Genomic DNA, 19,956 nt, shown 5'->3' with positions numbered 1-19,956 from the left:
GAAATTAAATACACCGCACATTGTAATAAATTAACAATTCTAACATAACGCTCATTTCATCAACCATTTCAATACACGATTATTATAATACATCAACCATATTTAACACATTACTCGATGCATGAACCACCTTAAAACAACGGCTCAGTGTAATACATCAACCATTCTACAACACCGCTTATTTTAATTCATCAACTGTCTTCGTGTATGCTCGTATCAACACATCACCCATCTTAATACATCGTTCATTTTAATACATCAGCCACTTAACAACATCGCTCATTTTGATATATCTAACTTAATATATCGTTCGTTTTATTACATCTAACTTAATATATCGCTCGTTTTATTACATCTAACTTAATATATCGCTCGTTTTATTACATCTAACTCAATATATCGCTCATTACATCAACAATGTTGATACACCGCTCATTTCCACACAGTGTTATCTTTAACATCTCAAAATTTAACACACTATTCACTTTAACCGGCTGTTTTCGATATAGCGTCGCTCCTTTTAATACGCATCGCTCCTTTCAAAACAGCGTCCTTCTAGAAAATCCTAGACGTTCTAATATGCCGCCTACGAGGCATTATATACAGTGAGTGCGCGTACGGTCTTTCAGAAATCACAAACACCTAAAGAAGCCGTTAAGACTCTGTCGACTGGTGGGTGTAACTTGCCCTTGTCACTTTCACTGGTCCTAGCACTCATAGGCCTAATGCCCAAATATCAAACCAACCTATGCTGTCCATTTCACTACAAGTAACTCATTAAAATACCCTCTAATAATTCACTTAATTTTGAAACCCCATGTCAGTTGGTATATTATTTGTACCACCCAATCCAGTGCACTATCCATAGTAATGCAGACGTAACCAATTTCAGTAATAGTCGAGTCAGTTATTCATTGAAGTATCCAGTCTAACACACGCCGCTCATTGTAATGCAAGGCCAGTATCAATACACAATCCGTTTTACAGCATTTCTATACGCGTCCCATGTTAATCAAGGAGAGGAAGGCTTCTGATTCCACTCTCGTTAATGGAGAGGGTGAACGAGGAACCATCCCGTGTATTTTTGTCTATTATGGTAGTTGATATATTCCAGCCTACATCGAGAACCCATTTATCAACCAGCATCGAAGGGAGGATGAACAGCTGGGTTGGCTGTTGGGTCGATTATCATGCCCGGGATTGCTTAAATTTTCCGTAACAGCACTAACCTTAACCCCAGGTGAGCAGTACTCCATACTAAGGAGAGGGAGAAAAATCGTGTGGATATGAAACAGCCGCTCACAAGAAAAACCATTACGTTATCTATACATACAACACCCACAGATTCTGGGAATCAGATTTGTGAAACTAAAAGAGGGATTTTAAGGATAAAAGAGGGTTTTTAAGGATAGAGTGGAGGATCTACCTTCAGCATCCTCCTCCTCCTACACACATCACCCAAGCAATCCACCATTTCATCTGATTCAGGAAATATCAAGTACATCAACTGTGGGACTTTTCAGTGTGTTCCACTGTGGGTGAGCAGTACAACACTATCACCTTTCTCCCCTCTCATCTTACGTAATACCTTAACTAAAGAAACATTAAAACAATTTGGATGGCTATAAACAGCCGTACACAAGCAGGATGGCTTTACACATCCTTACAACTGTTATTCAACTTAGTTCTCAAGAAAAAAAAATCCAGCAGACTTGCGAGCGACATTTCAGATCACACCGTCGAGGTAAACTGTGCCCTTGTAATCCTCAGATATTTTCTTATATTCAGTTTTCTTGTAGTCAGTAATTACCATGAAAATCATGCGCTAAGGCTGACAACGCCATCACGAACTGCTAAATGATATCTTTCATTCAGTAATTATCTTTAAAATCATACGTTAAGGCTGACAACGCCGGCACGAGCCGCTTCGCCTCGTACTGGGATGAAAAAAAGGGAAAGTGGCCGCGTTTTTTTTTTTCTTTTTTTCTTACACAAATAAGATGCCTCCCTAACCTACCCTACGTTCCCCTTCGGCCACAGTGGTCGCACCTGGCGTAACGAAGCAACAAATACAGATTTCTTCCTTCCATTTTTCATCTTTTGTTAAAATATAACAACGTTTCCATACGCAACCAGATCACCGTCTTGCACTTTCTAACCAGTGAAAATAGCCAAAAAGTTGGATTTGTTGTAATTTGTTTTAACCACTGTAAATATCTAAATAATAATAATAATGATAATGATAATAATAATAATAATAATAATAATAATAATAATGATAATAATAGCAGCATTCAGTTATAGTGGAGGATTTTGATGGCCTGAGCAAAAACAGAGCACGGCAAGTAGGGAGACAAGTAACATTATCGCAAAACGGAAAGTTCTTCCCCATAAAGTCCCAGCCCCCTACCCCTACATCTGAGGTACACCAGTTGATGGTGAGGAACATTTTGATGATGCAGATGTACTGTGTTAATCCAATGGGAGTTCACACTAATATGAAAACAGCAAATCCAAGTAACATTCTGATGATGCTAATGCTAATGCACTATGCTGGTCCTCTGGGCGTTCTTCTCAGTAATATGAAGACAGCATCAGATGTATGAACGTAGCAGACGATTGGAAATGCTTTCGTGTTTGTCCCTGAGCACTGCTAACGCTATCCCTTCCAGCAAAAGTGATCAACTGTCGGCAACAGTCACTACCGTAGCGTCTCCTTTACCAGATCTTTAGTAACATATTTTATAACCGAAAAATTTCAATATTCAGAATAAAATTCATATTTCGTTAAAACAAGAATTTCCTCACTTTTGTGAAAGCTTATCTTAGGAAATGATGTCACCTCTATTGTTCTGCAATATCGGAAACCAGTTGAGCGCATGACCACAACTTCTGATGAGTTCGAGCGTGACTCTCCGTACGTCGACTTCTACCTGTTTGACAGAAAACTCTCCGTTCATCGGACGTGCACTGAGAGGGTGACTGTGATCTTAGAATTATTTGCAGTTCCCAAGAAGGTGTTACAGATTTTTTTTTTAATGTTGTACCTCGACGTTAACTGGCTTAATCAATGATCCCTGCTGTATACACTTTAAAGCCAACTGTGAGATTCTCTTCCGCCTTTTGTCTTTCTCGTCTTCGTATAACCTTTCTTGTATTCAGTCAGGTCTGCATACATACACCTGCGGATCCCTGATCAATTTCTACTTTCTTTTCCTTTGGCTTTTTTTCTTTCAGCCCAGATGGCCTCGACTGGGGCTTGTTTTACCCTTTGCCATGTCGGTCACTGTACAAAAAAATTAACGTAAAAGTCAAGTTCGACTCTAATGGAGTTGCCATTTGCCCAACTTATTTCCCCAGATACTGTGGGGATTAGTAGTAGTATGCATCTGTGGTATTAAATATAAGCTGGTAATCTCGTAACATCCGATACCACACTGTAAGACGAATAGAATTCATTATTCAATTACATCTGAAAGAAGAAATAATCCTGTCCCTCCCCTTGTGGCTACATTTGTCGCAATCGCTTGGTGGCCGTGAGTGGTAGGCTGAGGGAGAGGCCTATTCGTGGTTTATGACTGCTTCTACCATAGACAGAGGGAGTTCTCATACAATGTTTAAGTACACATTAAGTGTTAAATGGCAGCATGATGTACATCAACTGAATTGCGTGATTCCCCATAGTGTCCCCACTGTCCACAACATCAAAGGAATAAGGCTTCATTTTCTTCCATTTCTGTTCCTCAAGAATTATATCTATATTTCAATTTAGTACAACGTCATTCCACATTACCTTTTCTATCATGACTTACCTTCCCCTACGAAATTAAAAAATTCGTCAGGTGTACGCCGAGCACATCATTACACACAGAATCATTTTTCTTTTCAATCAATCTACACCAAAATACACAGAATTAAGATGACCTTTTCTAGTTATATGTTAATTAATCACATTAGAATTTCCAGCACTTCACAGTAAAAGGTTGTCGCTTCACAGTAGCGCCTCACACATGACTTGCACTTGGACGTAAGCGAGACTGGGTACAAGAAGATCATCTATTCTCAGGTGGGAAGCAACACTCCTTGCCCCACGCACCGCGTCTCTCACACTGCCCCGCTCCGCTACACTGTTGCCACAACCTGATCACTGTACATCTCTGCGACATCAGCTGCTACTTGTTGGTTCCGGAGAAACTTTACATCCTTTGTCATTGAACCTCTTTTTATCACGTACTGCAAAGGTGTATCAAGATGCACGTTCTTTTTTCATAGCCGGAGACTCAAGTTAACATGAGTAAGCTAAAAACATGAGATGGCGGTACCTAAGTACAGTGCCAACTAGCAAGGCTTGTCGTTTGCCCACACCAACAAACAGACGCACAAGACAAACATGCCACGCTGATGAAGCGACGTGAAATTGCCACTAAATGACGGCGCCAATATTCTCCAAAATCATGTACTCGAGCAGCATTCTTAAGTGAACCGAAAATACGAAAGATTACCTTGTGTTATTTACTCGCTGAAGATACCTTAAGTACATCAGGATATACATAAGATAAGAGCCTTACTGCAAAATCTGATACTATGAACTAAAGAAATGAGAAAATATAGAATAAATGAGAAGAATTGTATAAACTAAACGAATGCTCCTGGTAAACCCTGCTCCACCCGCCCGGCGGAGGTATTCCAAACATTTCGAGAATCGAACCTGCACTTCAGCTTCTGGGTCACACCTGATATACCAAGCTGTGCCAGTTGTGGTTTTTCCATTAGAGGGAGGAATAAGATCTCTATACAGAGACAGTATCGCTAAACAAATGATCTTGAGATGTCGGTATAGAGGGGAAAAAGAAAATCGCTGCATCGTAGCTAACATAGCGAGTATAAGCCAATGAATGGTAGCTTATATCAAGATCCTCCCCTCTACATCCTGATCCTGTATTAGACCCAGATCATCTATATCACACAATGATCTTCCATACCACATATTTAGATCCTCCACACGACACTCTGATCTTCCATACTACTACATCCACATCCTTCACACTACAGCCTAAACTTCCTCACTACACCCACATCCTCCGCAGTACACCCGTAGGATTAGTAAGAGGAGCATCAGTGGTGAAGGAACGTTAATGTCATCCGAGGAAGAGTTAGAGAAAAAAAGCGAGAATCAAAGACATTTGTTTTATTACCGGGAGAGACAGCTACAGTACCGTCAGAACGGAAAAGTGAAGGAAAGCTGGAGGGACAGTTGTTGTTAGAGAAGCCTTTCACGTAAGACCGAAAGACTTATCAGTGGATTAGGAAATGTCGCACTTCCTATTGATAAATGAAATGCTTTGTCTCACAAAGTAACGCAATGATTACGGGCAACGTAAATGCTGAATGGGAGTCGGAGGAAGGAGAGTTTTCCCAAACCGATATGCCTGATCCCTTGTTTGAATGGTCTCAGAATGGAACGGTAGATGAAACCTTGGACTGCAACATGAGGTAATGTAGGAGAGAGAGGGGATATGTTCTCCCATTCCCGCATCTATGACCTTAGCTAGGCGTTTGACGGCGACAGAAACCTCGCTACACTAGAGATAGTAACACTTAAGGAAAGTAAAAAGAAAAAAATGTTCTCAAGTCATTCCAGTCAGTTTTATTGAGGTGCCAATATTTACGTTTGGAAGGGGCAGGTGGAGGTGAAGGTGCTGTCAAAATAGTTACATTTACTATATACCAACTGTGGGCGAGATTGTGTTGCGACAGTGCGAGGGATTAGAGGTGAAGAACAGATCCGCAGTGTTAGAAGGATAGTCACGGCGATCAGGAGGATGGCTGGGGTGGATGATCATTTGCGCAAGATCACTGAAGACCTGTGGACTTCCGTACTCCCACCATCCCACCATCTTCATGGGAGTTCAACCACTCCCCGTGGTATACGTTGAAATCTCCTCGGTAGGGGACCTCGGCCTGTGGGTGAGAGGATGACACGGTCTCTCTGGCAAAAAAAGAAAAAACAATAATCCAAATTTCTTGTAGACCCGTTAGACGCCTCCACGCTGCATCTAAAATTCTCTCTCTTAAGGGACTCGACACAAGATCCAACCACAAGAGACTGGGTGTGTGAGGCAATGTTATCATGAATTTGATTTACATTTACAAACTGTCGGTTTGAACTGCCAGTCAGTGCACTGGAACATATCTTTAGATTCTGACCGATAGTCCAAGTTCATACAGTGAGGGTTCGTGACGAACGGCGATGATCGAGGGTGGCTTCTACCACCCTAGTAACAACATAGGCTTCCTCACAGCCCGCAGCGATCATGTTGCTCCTTACTGACCACCGGGAACCACAGGAAACACTTGATCATGATAACTGAAGTAACTCGTTTATGTGTGCGTTCTCTTGAGTGTGTAAGAGAGAGAGAGAGAGAGAGAGAGAGAGAGAGAGAGAGAGAGAGAGAGAGAGAGAGAGAGAGAGAGCCATCGTCTTTCCCACTGAGTTAGCTTTATATACGGTAAGGGTGCGCGGCACCACCTGCACTTACATGTAGCGATGGGTGTGTGTGTGTGTGTGTGTGTGTGTGTGTGTTGTGGTGGTGGAGATACCGTCGGTCCTTGATAGAAATGACAGCCTCTGTGTGAGTTTGTGTCTACGTCACGACAGCAACCTTCACCACCACGTACCGCTGGCGTTCGTTTCTTCCGCGTTATGCTTCACCCATGACGTCATGCTTCACTTTATTTTCGTCTCTGTTCCTTTACACTGGCACCGATCGCGGGTACTTGCGGCCGGCCCATGTAGTACCACACCAAGCGTGCCACACGTTCCTCAAGCGGTGAGAGTGACCTTCCTAACTCTCAGGGAGAGACAGACTTTAAGACTCGGGATGGTATAGTGTGTTCCACAGTCTGGGTCGGAACGGAACGAAGCAGACCAAGACTCGGCCAGTCCCCGAGCTGCCAACGTTCACACAGTCATGTTTGGGACGTGGTGGTGGCCTGTCGGGTGCTGCTTGACCCTGCCTGCCGAAGGAGGAACCACACAAGACAAGCTGACTCTAAAGGGAGAGCTGCCAGGGCAATATTGGCTACAGTGGAGCCTCACATCAACACGCCGAGGAACCAAAACTATTTCTGGTTTCTCAGAAACATTGAGGCATTACGTTGTAAAGAAAAGAAATTATATAACGAAAATTTTCGGAGGCTCTGAAAATGTTGAAAACTAGCCTGGAGTTGTTCAGTACCGGGAGACTTGTCAATCACAGAGTGTAGAAAATGACAACCATAACATTTGATTTTAAGAAAATGGAGACTGGTATGACACAGGTTCGTAAACTGACGAAACGCAACACTTTTAGAAGTGTCAATAATGAAGACGAATCGGAGATGTGCGGAGAGAGAGTTTGAGATTATCCACACAGTCTGGTCTTTTAGGTGTTTCAGGGAAGAGAAACATCGCTTTTCAAGGATACTCCGATCTGGAGAGAGAGAGAGAGAGAGAGAGAGAGAGAGAGAGAGAGAGAGAGAGAGAGAGAGAGAGAGAGAGAGAGAATTATGTTGACTCAGGTCTCACGAACCTCCACAGTGAAACATGAGGAAGGCGTTCCTCTGCACAAACAAAACAACAGTAGCCATTCTTCCTACGAGTTAACAAGCAGGTATTGACCTGGTCACGTTCCCACACACCTGGTGTTACTTTCAATATTGTGGCCCTACAGCGAGGCCCTAGAGTGTCGACCATGTGGTTAATCCAAATTATGTTATTAATACAGATGTAGAACAGCAGTGGCAGGATCTTCAACAACTTTTTAAGATGAAAATAGATGTTTTGGGCAACGTCAGGTGGGACAGGACGAATGGGGAGGAAGGGGGAGTGGTGTGAAATGAATGGACGAGTGGGGAGGGAGAGGGAGTGGCGTACAGGAGTGGGGTGAGATGGGGGAAATGAGTTTGGACGGAGAGGGAGTGGGTTTAGAGGGATGAATGAGCGCTGAGGGGGAGGGAGGCGTAGAGATACAGGTGTAACCAGCAGGTGTTGGCGGGGGAAGCCCACACCTGTCCTCTCCAACACACACACACACACACACACTACGTCCTCACCACACCCAAGGCCAGGCCAGAGTGTTGGAGGAGGGGGTAAGACACGTGCTGTGTGGGGGGAAAAGAATCACGCGTACATCGATTCTTTTAAACGCCTTCTAGAAACCCTCCAGCCTCACTGTACTGACCAGACTGTGAGTAAAACCCTCAGATGCATCGTCAAGATTCGGCCTCATTTTCATGAACATTGACCTACAATTGAAGGACATCAGGCACCGTTCTCCACCTAGGAAGCGCAATCATGCATTTAGTCACAGTTAGGAAACCAAACCCCGAGAAGATGTAGAATGACCGTGGCTACACAGGCCTCGTGAATTCAAGAAAGACTCCCACCTGAAATACCCCAGTCAAAGATTCACCAGTTACAATAAATTATATGCTTTGGGTGTGGGGTACATGGGTGCCAGTGGCTGGAAATGGAAAAGAAAGATGAAGGATCCTTGGTCAAACATGTCAGAGGTATTACCGGACTCCACCCGCTCGAGGTTACACAGCAAGTGTGAAAAGTCAGTCACCTTTGGCGATGGTGTATCTTTGGGAGTACAGTAAGACTCGGGACTGTGGCACAGTAAGACTCAGGACTGTGGCACAGTAAGACGCAGGACTGTGGCACACTAAGACTCAGGACGTTAAGTCAAGAACAGGCCAGGAGGAGTAAGCAGGGCAGGACTCACCTTGTCGGGTTCCAGGTCGTTGTCTGTGGGCGGGACGAAGAGCAGGGAGAGACGCCTTTGCCACACCGGCTCCGTGTTCTCATCTGCGTCACGTGGAGGAAAACAAAACACTCGCCTCAATCATTCAGTCATGTCTTGCCTTATTGTGTAATTATTATCCTAATTAACTGATCATACCCGCCACTTTCCCGTCACAAGTGTTATCTAAACTTAACCTTTACTTTCTTGATACCTCAGCGACTTCCAACTTATTCATAAGGAGGAGGACCCAGAGACTCGGACATGAAACTGCTACAAATGCACATCCTAACTTTCAGAAAGACTCTCAGTATTTTGTGCTGCTGCTGCTACAGTCTCGAGCATAGCCTCAGCACGCCTCTGTACCATGTAATACCCTGCTGTTCTGTGGACCTGTGACGAGATGGTTGGTAGACATCAAATCTTGCGCCTCTTGTCACTGTATACCAAAGTTGTGAGGGTCAACTGTTCTAAATACACGGAAGTCAACCACCAATGGCTTATGCTAATTTTATATCTATACCCTGAATGCTGCTAGATCATTAATGTCTATGCAAATTCATTTTTAAGGTCTTAAGCTTTACCTGCTTCATCAGATTCATTCGTCATCAGACTTTTTAGAAACTGAACCGACTAGGTTCATCATGACCGCCTGATACAAGCAACTCAAAGAGGTTGTTCCCAGTGCCAGCCAGCCTCACAGCTGCGTGGCACGGGATCTCACGGTCATCTTCACTTTATGCTGACCCAGTTTGACCCAGCTCGTCCCAGGTCCTCTCCTGGTGACCCCGGCTCACCTCCCTAGCACCCTCACTTACCTTCCACGGGGACGGGGGGGACTGGCGTCACCTTCCGCCTCTGGTCGAAAGGGTCTCCTTCACACGCCACGGCCTTCCGTGGTGGTCGTATGGGCAGGTCCTCCTCAGTTACGGGCGTGGATATGGTGAAGATGTGTCCACCTTTCCCAATGATGGGCGTACCGATGGGCGTGCCCGTGGGTGGAGATGCGTCCACCTTGTGGGTGGTGTCCAAGGGAGGTAGGCCGCCCTTCTCACCCGCCACTATATCAGCCAGGCGACCTTTCCTCCTGGGCGCTGGCGGCGTCCCTGTCGCTCTTGGCACCACCTTGGGAGAGGCGCCCTCAGTGACTTCGGGCGTGAGCGTACCCACCGAGCCGCCCAGCTGCAGCGGGTCGACGCCGCCGTTAAAGACCGGCGTCGAGGTCGTTGGGAGTTTGCGGTCTTGTGGTGGGGAGGCGGAGGGCGGGGTGCCCACAGTGCTGAGGCTGGAGGAGGGTGCCACCTGCAGGGGTCTGGAGGTGGCAGCGGAGGGCGTGGACAACTGACTGCTGCTCATGGTCACCGGGGACTCCACCAGCCGGTCGTGTCGTGGCCTGACCCCCGTCAGGATCTCCACCGAAGACGACCTCTTCAGGACCCCTGAAGACGACGGCTTTAGAGTGGCGCCGCCGAAGGTGGTGGCCTGCTTGTCTGCCATCCTGTAGGGGAGGAAGAGCCAGGCAGTTTAGTCTCGGCTGAAAATAAGACCATTATACATTCTCTCCAACCTAACCTAACCTACCCTAAGTTCGATGTACATAATAAACAAGTAAGCATCAGATGCTGCCGACAGCGATACGCCTCTCCCTCAGGGAAGACCTGATCACCTTGATGATGACGGCGGAGGAGGTCAAGGCATCCAGGGTCACGGGCTGAAGCCCTCGGCCCCACGCCCTCCACCACTGTACCTCCCCTTAACTACACCACCGTCTAGGTTGTAACGTAGAGGACTACCCGTATGTGTATTAAACAGATGTGCAGGTGACTGGTGGGTTAATGGAACAGTTGACAGGTGGCAAGTGGACGAGTGGAACAGTAGACTGGTGGGAGGCAGATGCAGTGGTCGGGCGGCGTTTTCCTGCCACACTACTGAGGGGGTCATCAGTCCAGGGTGGTTAAGGGCTGTGGGGTCATCAGTCCAGTGTGGTTAAGGGCTGTGGGGTCATCAGTCCTGGGTGGTTAAGGGTTGTGGGTCATCATCAGTCCAGGGTGGTTAAGGGTTATGGGTCATCAGCTCAGGGTTGTTAAAGGTTGCCAGGGAAATACAAGGGGGGGGGGGGAGGGTAGTATCCTAACGTCCCTGGACGGCCACACAAACGACCCTTCGCCTGTCCCCCTCTCCCTCCCTCCCTCACCTGCCGGCACATGTATCCCGAACACACGACCCAGACCCACAGGCCGCTGTCATGGGTCACATGCCGCACGGGAACACTTTCACCTCGGCCGAGGAGAATGACATTCCGTCTGAGCACGAAGGTCACACACGATAGATCTGAGGTCGTCGATGATGGATGACGACCGGAAAACAAGACTCGAGTTCTGACATTAACGATTTAGTTAGTCTTCTGGGGATAAATAACTGAACATCCTTCTACGCCAGCTGGTAGCCAGACGCGACTGAACAGACCCAACTCTTGTTGTCCTCGTAATTTTCCGGGGGACAGAGAACCGCCTGAAAAGCGTTGAACAATATGATTCTTAATGACATTATAGTTTCTCTTATATATGCGATCACCTGTCGTCCAATATCGCTTATAATTTCACTCACTTTCCCCTCGATGCCACCTTATTCGTCTCTCCTTCATGCGACCTCCACCTTCCTCAGCCCAGAAGCCTCCTGCCTCAACCTTGGAACCACCTTCCTCAACACAGAAGTTACCCTGTTCTGTGGCAACGACTGATGCCGTCCCCTGGAACCATCCCGAAGTGATTCCGTTCCCTCACTTCCTCTCGGTCATTCCCTGGGTCTTGTATTCCATGTCATCATCTTCACGCAGTTCCACCGTTCCCTGACGTCCCTGATCTTTAAATTCACTCTTCAGGCACCTCATTGAACCCGTGTCCTCGCGGTCCACTCCCGCTGCACTGCATCCAAACCTTTGGCCATCCAGGATATTTATGATTTATTTATAATTACCCCACGACCATGAAGGAATCCTGGTGTTACCCAGGACCTTTCCAAAGGCTGCGCTGCTTTCAGTTGCAGAGAAATGTAGGCTCCTTTGAAGTCAGAAGTTCCTTGACGAGTCTGTAGTCCCAGAGACTCAACATCGCCAAAGGTGACTTTTTCGCTCGCGGTGTAACCTCGAGCACACGGCCGGAGTCCGGTAACACCGGCGGCCAGGATACATGATACCCACTGCCCATCGACAGGCCATGTGTGACGCCTTCGACTCAGCACCGCCCACGTGTGTGAGTCACTATCTGTGTATACTATGTGGAGGAGGGAGGTCTCCACTCGTGGGAGCCCATCTCATGAACATTATCTACTACCCACAACTTCATGAATTTATGTATGTTGTCTGCACTAACCACGTCCTCAGTCATTGTTTTCCAGTCATCCAACACTATTACACAATGTAAGTACTTCTGTACATCCTGTATAACAAGTTGTTATTTCTTTTTTCTTCATTTCATGTCTTGTTCTCTGGTTGTTCTATCATTGCACCTCTTCAAGAACTGTTCACTGTGCAGATCATCGAGCTCTTAATACGCTGAGTTTGTGCTCAGATTACCACTCTGTGTGTGTGTGTGTGTGTGTGTGTGTGTGTGTGTGTGTGTGTGTGTGTGTGTCACATGCAAGACTGAGCCCAGTTGACTAAGAAATGCCACGTCCGCCGACATTGCGTGCGTGGGCTGCATATCAAAGACGCTGTTGACAGAACACATGTTACTGCAACATTCATGCAAGATACACGTGCAGGAAGGTGATCCCCCCCCCCCACCCACCATTCCCCGTCTCTCTCTCTCTCTCTCTCTCTCTCTCTCTCTCTCTCTCTCTCTCTCTCTCTCTCTCTCTCTCTCTCTCTCTCTCTCTCTCTCTCTCTCTCTCTCTCTCTCTCCCCATGGAAGCAAACTGGAGGTATCCAGTACACTGTACACTCGGTCTTAGGAGCGTTCCAGCAACGTCAAAGAACACAGTGGTCAGTTCGGCTGTGATACCTTGGGACGCATCAAGACATCAAACCATAAAAATGTGTGTGAGTTTACTGGGAAACGTGGACGTGTGAGCAAGACATCTGCACGGGGTAAACACACAGAGTCATTCAAATATTGATCAATGGCCTGAAACAGTTCCAGATGAACCCAAAACTGACCAAAAAATATACAATATAGGTGGCGGTAGAGAAAACCTTATCTATAATCAGTACTATATATATATGTGTGTGTGTGTGTGTGTGTGTGTGTGTGCGTGTTGAGCACCACTTGCTCTCCTTGCATCATGGCAAAACTCTCTTAGTAAGTACTTTCTGAGGAGGTATACACACACACACACACACGAGAGAGAGAGAGAGAGAGAGAGAGAGAGAGAGCCAGGATATGGGCGGTACCATAACACAGGGAGCGACACCAGTTGAGTGTGGTTACCGGCGCGGCCGGCAGCTGGTCCCGGCCAGGCTCAGATCCCACTGACGTCACCAGCGGTTTGGTCATCTTCAGTCAATGTTAGATGATGAAATTTGATCATTTATATCTGATAACTCCCATTGTATTTATTCGTTATCTTTCGGAGGCTGCGAGCATTATGATATATATTTCCATGATTATATGTGTATATATGTATATGTCTGTGTATGCATATGCCTGTATACGATGAAATGTATATGTGCGTGTGTGGGCGTGTATGTATATACGTGTGTATGTGGGTGGGTTGGGCCATTCCTCGTGTTTCCTAGCGCTACCTCGTTGACGCGGGAGACGGCAGCTACGTATAATAAATGAATAAAAAGAATATATGAAGTATAGAAGTGTTTGAATATATATTGTTTCTGTCTTGAAATCAAAATTGTTTCGAGCTGAAAAATACCCTGCAATTTTTCGTATTTTTCCCAGAAAAATAGATTTCCTTTAAAACGTCATGATCATTATGAGAATTGTTCATGCTGAATACAAACCTGGTGTTGAAATATCGTTTGGTTATCTTTATGACCTCTAATTAGGCTGTTAAGTGAAGATATTTTTAAAGTATTATCTGATCATTTCCATTGTATTTACTGGGTATGTATCGGTAACTGAGATCAGTATGATATACTTTCCACGATTATTTCAAGTATAGAAGTGTTTGTAAGCTACGTTTCAATTTGGAATAGAAAGTTGTTTGAGCTGAAACCTAACCTGAACTATTACCTGCAATTTTTCGTATTTTTCTCCAAAAAAATATTTCCTGTAAAGCCTCATTACACAGAGGGGCGTGCAAGATGCCAGTGACGTCACCCGCAGTACAGAGAGGGTCGTTCACAGACCACTGACGTCACCCGTGATACGTTGAGGGTTGTTCACTGTGGTACTGACACAGGTGGTGGCCGCCCTGGTGCCGTCCCATCCCCCACGCCCTGGGTGATCAACACACACCCGTTACTCGAACCCGCCCGAAATTATACCGTAAGATTATATATATATATATATATATATATATATATATATATATATATATATATATATATATATATATAGATAGATAGATAGATAGATAGATAGATAGATAGATAGATAGATAGATAGATAGATAGATAGATATTACTCTCCAAGAATGTGGGAAAATGCAGTTTATAAAAACGTCATAAATGAACGCTTTCACGGGCGTTCAAAAATGCATGAATACTCCACTGCAGTATAAGAGTGTGGAGGGGAGGGAGTGGGGTGCGTGGCTGCCACAGTCTAGGCCAGGCCGGAACGCATACCTCACCAGCCCTGCCATGATGGACCTCACCATCACCATCACTACCACCCACCTTCATCATCACTATCGTCTACCACCCTCACTATCACCCTTCCACCACACAGTCTGACCCTCTTCCCCATCCATAAAGATAAGGGTATTTCAATGCCACAGGTGCTCAGCTGTAGGCTGTCTCGGCAGCGCCTCCTGCAGCAGGAGCCTTCTACAACGGCGTCAGGATACATCCTGACGCCGTTGTCATATTCCTGTACCTACTAATACGACCGTGCCCCCGGCGCTCGTGCCCTGGGAGGAGCAGGACTCTGTGCCCTCGGCGTCCACGCCCTGAGAGGAGCGGGGACGCTACGGGTTGTGCCCCGGCGCTCGTGCCCTGGGAGGAGCAGGACACCTGGTACCGTTCCTCGTGGGAAGGGAACAGTAAACCCACAGTAACTGGCCCGTACTGGAACACACGCGTCACATTATCGGAAAAGCCTCGTGCCTGAGCTGTGTGCAGCAACATGTCTGATTTAAGTGGGTCACGCCAGAGGTAATTCAGATCTTAGAACTGGGACTCATTATGGCTGTTCTCTACAGGGAGTAAATGACCCTTGGCGGCAGCAATGAAAGCTTGGTTGTGTTGGTATGTGGTTATGATCAACGTATATATATATATACCTCGGGAACGCGAACCTTGTTGACCAAGACATAATACCAGAGTTACCAGAGGCCATAATGAGATGAGAAACAGGATCGTCAAGAATGGTGTCACGAAATGTGATTTTAGCGTCAGGATGAAGGATGGCTGGAGTGGCGTGAGCAAGGGCGCGGTGAAGCCCGACAGCTCACAAACATTTTAACGATCTAGTGGCATAAAAAAAAAAAGTATGAGACGGCGCCATGCGAATGTAAAGCTCTCTCCGTAATGTATGAATGCGGCCTTTCATAGTCTGTTCCTGTTGCTACCTAGCTAACGTGGGAAACGACAATCAAGTATGATATATATATATATATATATATATATATATATATATATATATATATATATATATATATATATATATATATATATATATATATATGAGGTGAATTGAATGTTCAGCCAAGCCGCCCACATGTCAGAGTAAGTACCATTTTGAAGAACCTGTTCCGAGAACAGGTCAGGTTACGTCTCACACTACCACACACTACTTGCTCCGTACCGCCACACCCCGACCCTCCGCCCAGTCTGAAAACACACGACATATATACTGAAGTAATAACACTGCGCCCGTGCTACTGTCACTCACATCTCGTACCCTCCCAATCTGGTATATAGATGCTAAGAATGAGTCAGTCAGGTGGGGCTCCCTCACAAGAAATATGATAATAATAATAATCATAATAATGATGATAATGATAATAATAATGACAGGAAAACAATTAAAGAATGTAACATAACCGATAATGTTTCAGTTGAACTTAGATACATACAGTCTTCAGAAGCAGTTCATGCTTTACACAATAGGTTTGTACATTAAGAGAGTAAATAAAAGGTTCTCTTATTCAGATAATACATCCTGGATAGCGTACCAGCGTGAATGATCCGTGTTATGATACATATCAGTAAATATACTCCTTTCCGTGGAGGCAGCGTGAGTGGGAGGCCAAACGTTAAGTATAGCGACCAGATCTTGTTCGAAAACGGCAGTTTGGTTCTGTTTGCGAATCAAAATATACAAATAACTGTTTCGTTTTCCTAATACAGAACCAAAATATATAAACTTTATTGCTCCTCTTGCTCTGTTTACGCTGTCTTACATATCACAATCTGCGAGATGATTTCCTGTATTCCCACGTAGATATGGGCTGCGATGCAAATTTCCTTCCCTCATCTGAATAAATAGATTAAAACAGCTTCCCGGTCATTACTACGTTTGGTTCCTGTTTACCTGTCCGGCAGCAGTGGTTCTACCATTACCTAGACACCGACCGTGAAAACCTCAGCCTAAGATGACAGCTCAATTTTACTCTCACAGTGGAATAGTTTGACAGTCGACGGTTTGTGTCGAATTCCGCCGAAAGTTACGACCCGAGCAAACACAATTCTTTTTCGTCTTCTTTTTCGTTTCGAAATGAAATACCGTGGAGCAGGTTTACACTGTTGCAGACGTGGTCGTGCTGGGTTTACGTAAAGCTGTTTGAAGGGTAGCGTAGCGCTCACTAGTAATACTATCATAAAGGTAATCGCCTCGCAGACATAGAATAAATGGAGACGGAACATTTTTCTTCACAAACACTGGACAAACTGTTTTGTTTAGCTCTGGTTTCTAAATATATCAACAAGGAACCCATTAACCTTCCTCTGCCGTTGGAGAGTTAACAGCTTGAGCAGTAGGGTATGGCGTGAACTGCGACCTTTCCCAACGGGTCAGGTCAAAGGTCAGGGTATCATACCCATGGGTCGTACCTTCGTGCTCATAACGGTAAGGAACACCTGTGTAAACGTCCGCTACTTATATTTATCATACTGAGAACAGGTGTAACAATCATGCGTCGTAATACTGTAAATATCTGTCCACAGATTAATGTTATCAAATACAAAAGGAAATTCAGTTCCTGTACAGATTACAGGCGATATCACCTGCCGCCATTTTGGTTTGAATTTGTTGTTTGATATCACCAGGGCGGCAGCACGGCCCGCGTCACACCCCCACGGTCAACCCCCGTCAGCCGCTCTCTGAGCTAACCTTAACACCACATTACCTTCCTACACTACCCTTCCTCCAGCTGTGTACTCAGCTTGTGCAGGTAGCTATCGCTCAGTCTAGAATGTGAAAGCACACGATTGGAAACAACAGAAAAACAACAGTTGTAGCAGCAATGATAAATACTAACAATCTTAACAAAGACCCGAATCATGTAAATACGAGTCTTTGTCTATGTTAAGCAAAATTTGATTAAGCCTTCCGTTGTGTTGCGCCACTGTGGAAGACACGCACATAGCAATATTAAATTATCGGGACGACCCTCGCGTCCGAAGGAATAAGAGTTCTTTTTATCGGTTTGTTCATGAATAAGTTACCGTCTTTTGCCGACAGTATGTAAATTCGAGCGCTTGTCCGTCTGACCCTATGATGGAATACCATGTGATGTGTCTAGTTGATGAATCACGCGTCTCGGAAGTGTGTGTGTGCAATGTCTCTAGAAGGAACTGGGTTCCTACTGATCATAAAGTCAGACGGTGGATGATCGAGAAATCATTTTCGACCGTGGGTCCTGCCAGGCAATGCAAGAGGTGAGCCGACGTGACATTTTATCTCAGGAAGCTGAGTTATATTTAGAGGCAAGGTTGTTATGATGAAAGGCAGGGGTAATTATTTTCAGCAAGGCTGGCGACGTTGTCTGTATTCACATTATCTTCAGTCATCAGAATCATCGAAGGCGAGGTGATCAATTTCAAGGTAGCTTGTCTTTAAGGGTAATTGTTCCGTATCAAAGCAGCTTTTCATCTTGTTTATATTCTGACGGAAAACTAAGTCCTCATCAACCAATCCAGAGCTCCCACACAGCCCTTACTCCACAGGACTGACTCATGACGAGAATGTAGTGTAAACTTTACATCGTTAGCATTTTGTAAGAAAATTTATGCCTCCGATCTAATGTTTATCAGTTAAACATGGTCTAAATGTAAGCTTTATCGCAATACACCTTGATTTGATCGACAATGGCGTAAAAAAAAAATGAAGGAGAGGATTTGGGTCAAGGCTTTGCAAGGAACATCTTCAATATTGAAACCACACCATCCACGCAGAAATATTGACATGATGCGTTGAGTTACAACTCATCTTCAACTATTACCACGGTAGTCTGCCACACGTCACACTCTCCGTGCGTTGCTACCACACTGCCTCCCAGTTTTCTTCCGAACTCAAGGTTAATTCCCAAAATAGATTACAAACTCAACTCATCAAGAAGGAAGCAACAGGGAAATGTTGTGGTATGAACACTGAAGGTACGCTCATGAAGTTGTCGTATATATTCGAAATAAGAATGTTGATGTGTGTGAATACCGCTTCGTTGAAATAAAGATCTCTCACAGATTAAGTGTAGGGTAACGTCAATGTTCCACGGATATTTGGGCCGCTTCTCCATGATCGACCGTTGCAGACAAGAGCGGCTCCAGAAGTTTCCCCTCCACCCCCCCCCCCCCTCCCCACCAGCCCGAGAAAGGTCAAGGTTCAACGCACGCCGAGCAAACCCAAGCGAACATTTTTTTTCCCGAATATCAGTATAGATGGTACGTTAGGTTGGAATATGAATATCAATATGGATGGTACGTTAGGTTGGAATATGAATATCAATATGGATGGTACGTTAGGTTGGAATATGAATATCAGTATGGATGGTACGTTAGGTTGGAATATGAATATCAATATGGATGGTACGTTAGGTTGGAATATGAATATCAGTATGGATGGTACGTTAGGTTGGAATATGAATATCAATATGGATGGTACGTTAGGTTGGAATATGAATATCAATATGGATGGTACGTTAGGTTGGAATATGAATATCAGTATGGATGGTACGTTAGGTTGGAATATGAATATCAGTATGGATGGTACGTTAGGTTGGAATATGAATATCAGTATGGATGGTACGTTAGGTTGGAATATGAATATCAGTATGGATGGTACGTTAGGTTGGAATATGAATATCAATATGGATGGTACGTTAGGTTGGAATATGAATATCAGTATGGATGGTACGTTAGGTTGGATTATGAATTAGTAATAGGTTCTGACAAACTCGTACGGTTACATTATAACATTTGATGCTGTTTATACACATCACTAGAACCGTTCTCCGACCCTTGAGCAGGACGGGTGTACTGGCTTGGCCTCACCCACAAGGTTTAGGTCAAAAGCCAGACCATCGTACCTAAGGTTGTACCGTCGTGCTCAAGGAGTTACGACAGGACGCTACATTGTCATGGTAGGATCGGCGACCCATGACAGACCCGTCCGCACTGTGAAGACTTCCCTTTGAACGCGCGCCATCACAAGCCACAGTAATGATGATGGATGATTGTCCAGTACACTAGTACCAGTAGCTCTCTACTGGATATATATATATATATATATATATATATATATATATATATATATATATATATATATATGATTACTGGGAATACGTTTCTGATGAACAAGACAGCATTCCTTATTTTATCTTAGTTGTACGAAAGGTGAAATATAAGCCACCGTGATATAGGAGGTATTATATGTAAATGGAGAAATTATCATTTATTACATAGATTGTTTGGACACTTCAGTGCCAGTGGTTTACTCGTAAATTATCTTTCTCTAATTCTGTCTCTTTCTGAACACTTAATATCACGTCACTCGGACGAGTCGTTCTTCGTAACCCTGAATTTTCCTGCTGTGAGGGTGTCGTCGTAAGCACTCGA

General features: G+C 44.8%; 1 protein-coding gene across 2 annotated transcripts in view; it reads right to left on the bottom strand.

The window, feature by feature from the left end:
* Positions 1 to 19,956, bottom strand: part of LOC139755675 (uncharacterized) — a 104,039-nt gene that overhangs the window by 63,759 nt on the left and 20,324 nt on the right. For both annotated transcript variants that reach the window (XM_071674325.1, XM_071674333.1), the window contains exons 2-3: positions 9,605 to 10,284; positions 8,769 to 8,851 (exon numbers count right to left, since the gene is read on the bottom strand). In XM_071674325.1, the coding sequence (XP_071530426.1) occupies positions 8,769 to 8,851; positions 9,605 to 10,283 (762 nt within the window). In that variant the 5' untranslated portion in view covers position 10,284. The remainder of the gene's footprint in view (positions 1 to 8,768; positions 8,852 to 9,604; positions 10,285 to 19,956) is intronic.

This window comes from Panulirus ornatus, chromosome 2 (genome assembly GCF_036320965.1).
Source record: "Panulirus ornatus isolate Po-2019 chromosome 2, ASM3632096v1, whole genome shotgun sequence".
NCBI classification, from domain to species: domain Eukaryota; kingdom Metazoa; phylum Arthropoda; class Malacostraca; order Decapoda; family Palinuridae; genus Panulirus; species Panulirus ornatus.
The sequence above is the reverse complement of the archived record's forward strand: the minus strand, read 5'-3'. Positions and strand labels throughout refer to the sequence as shown.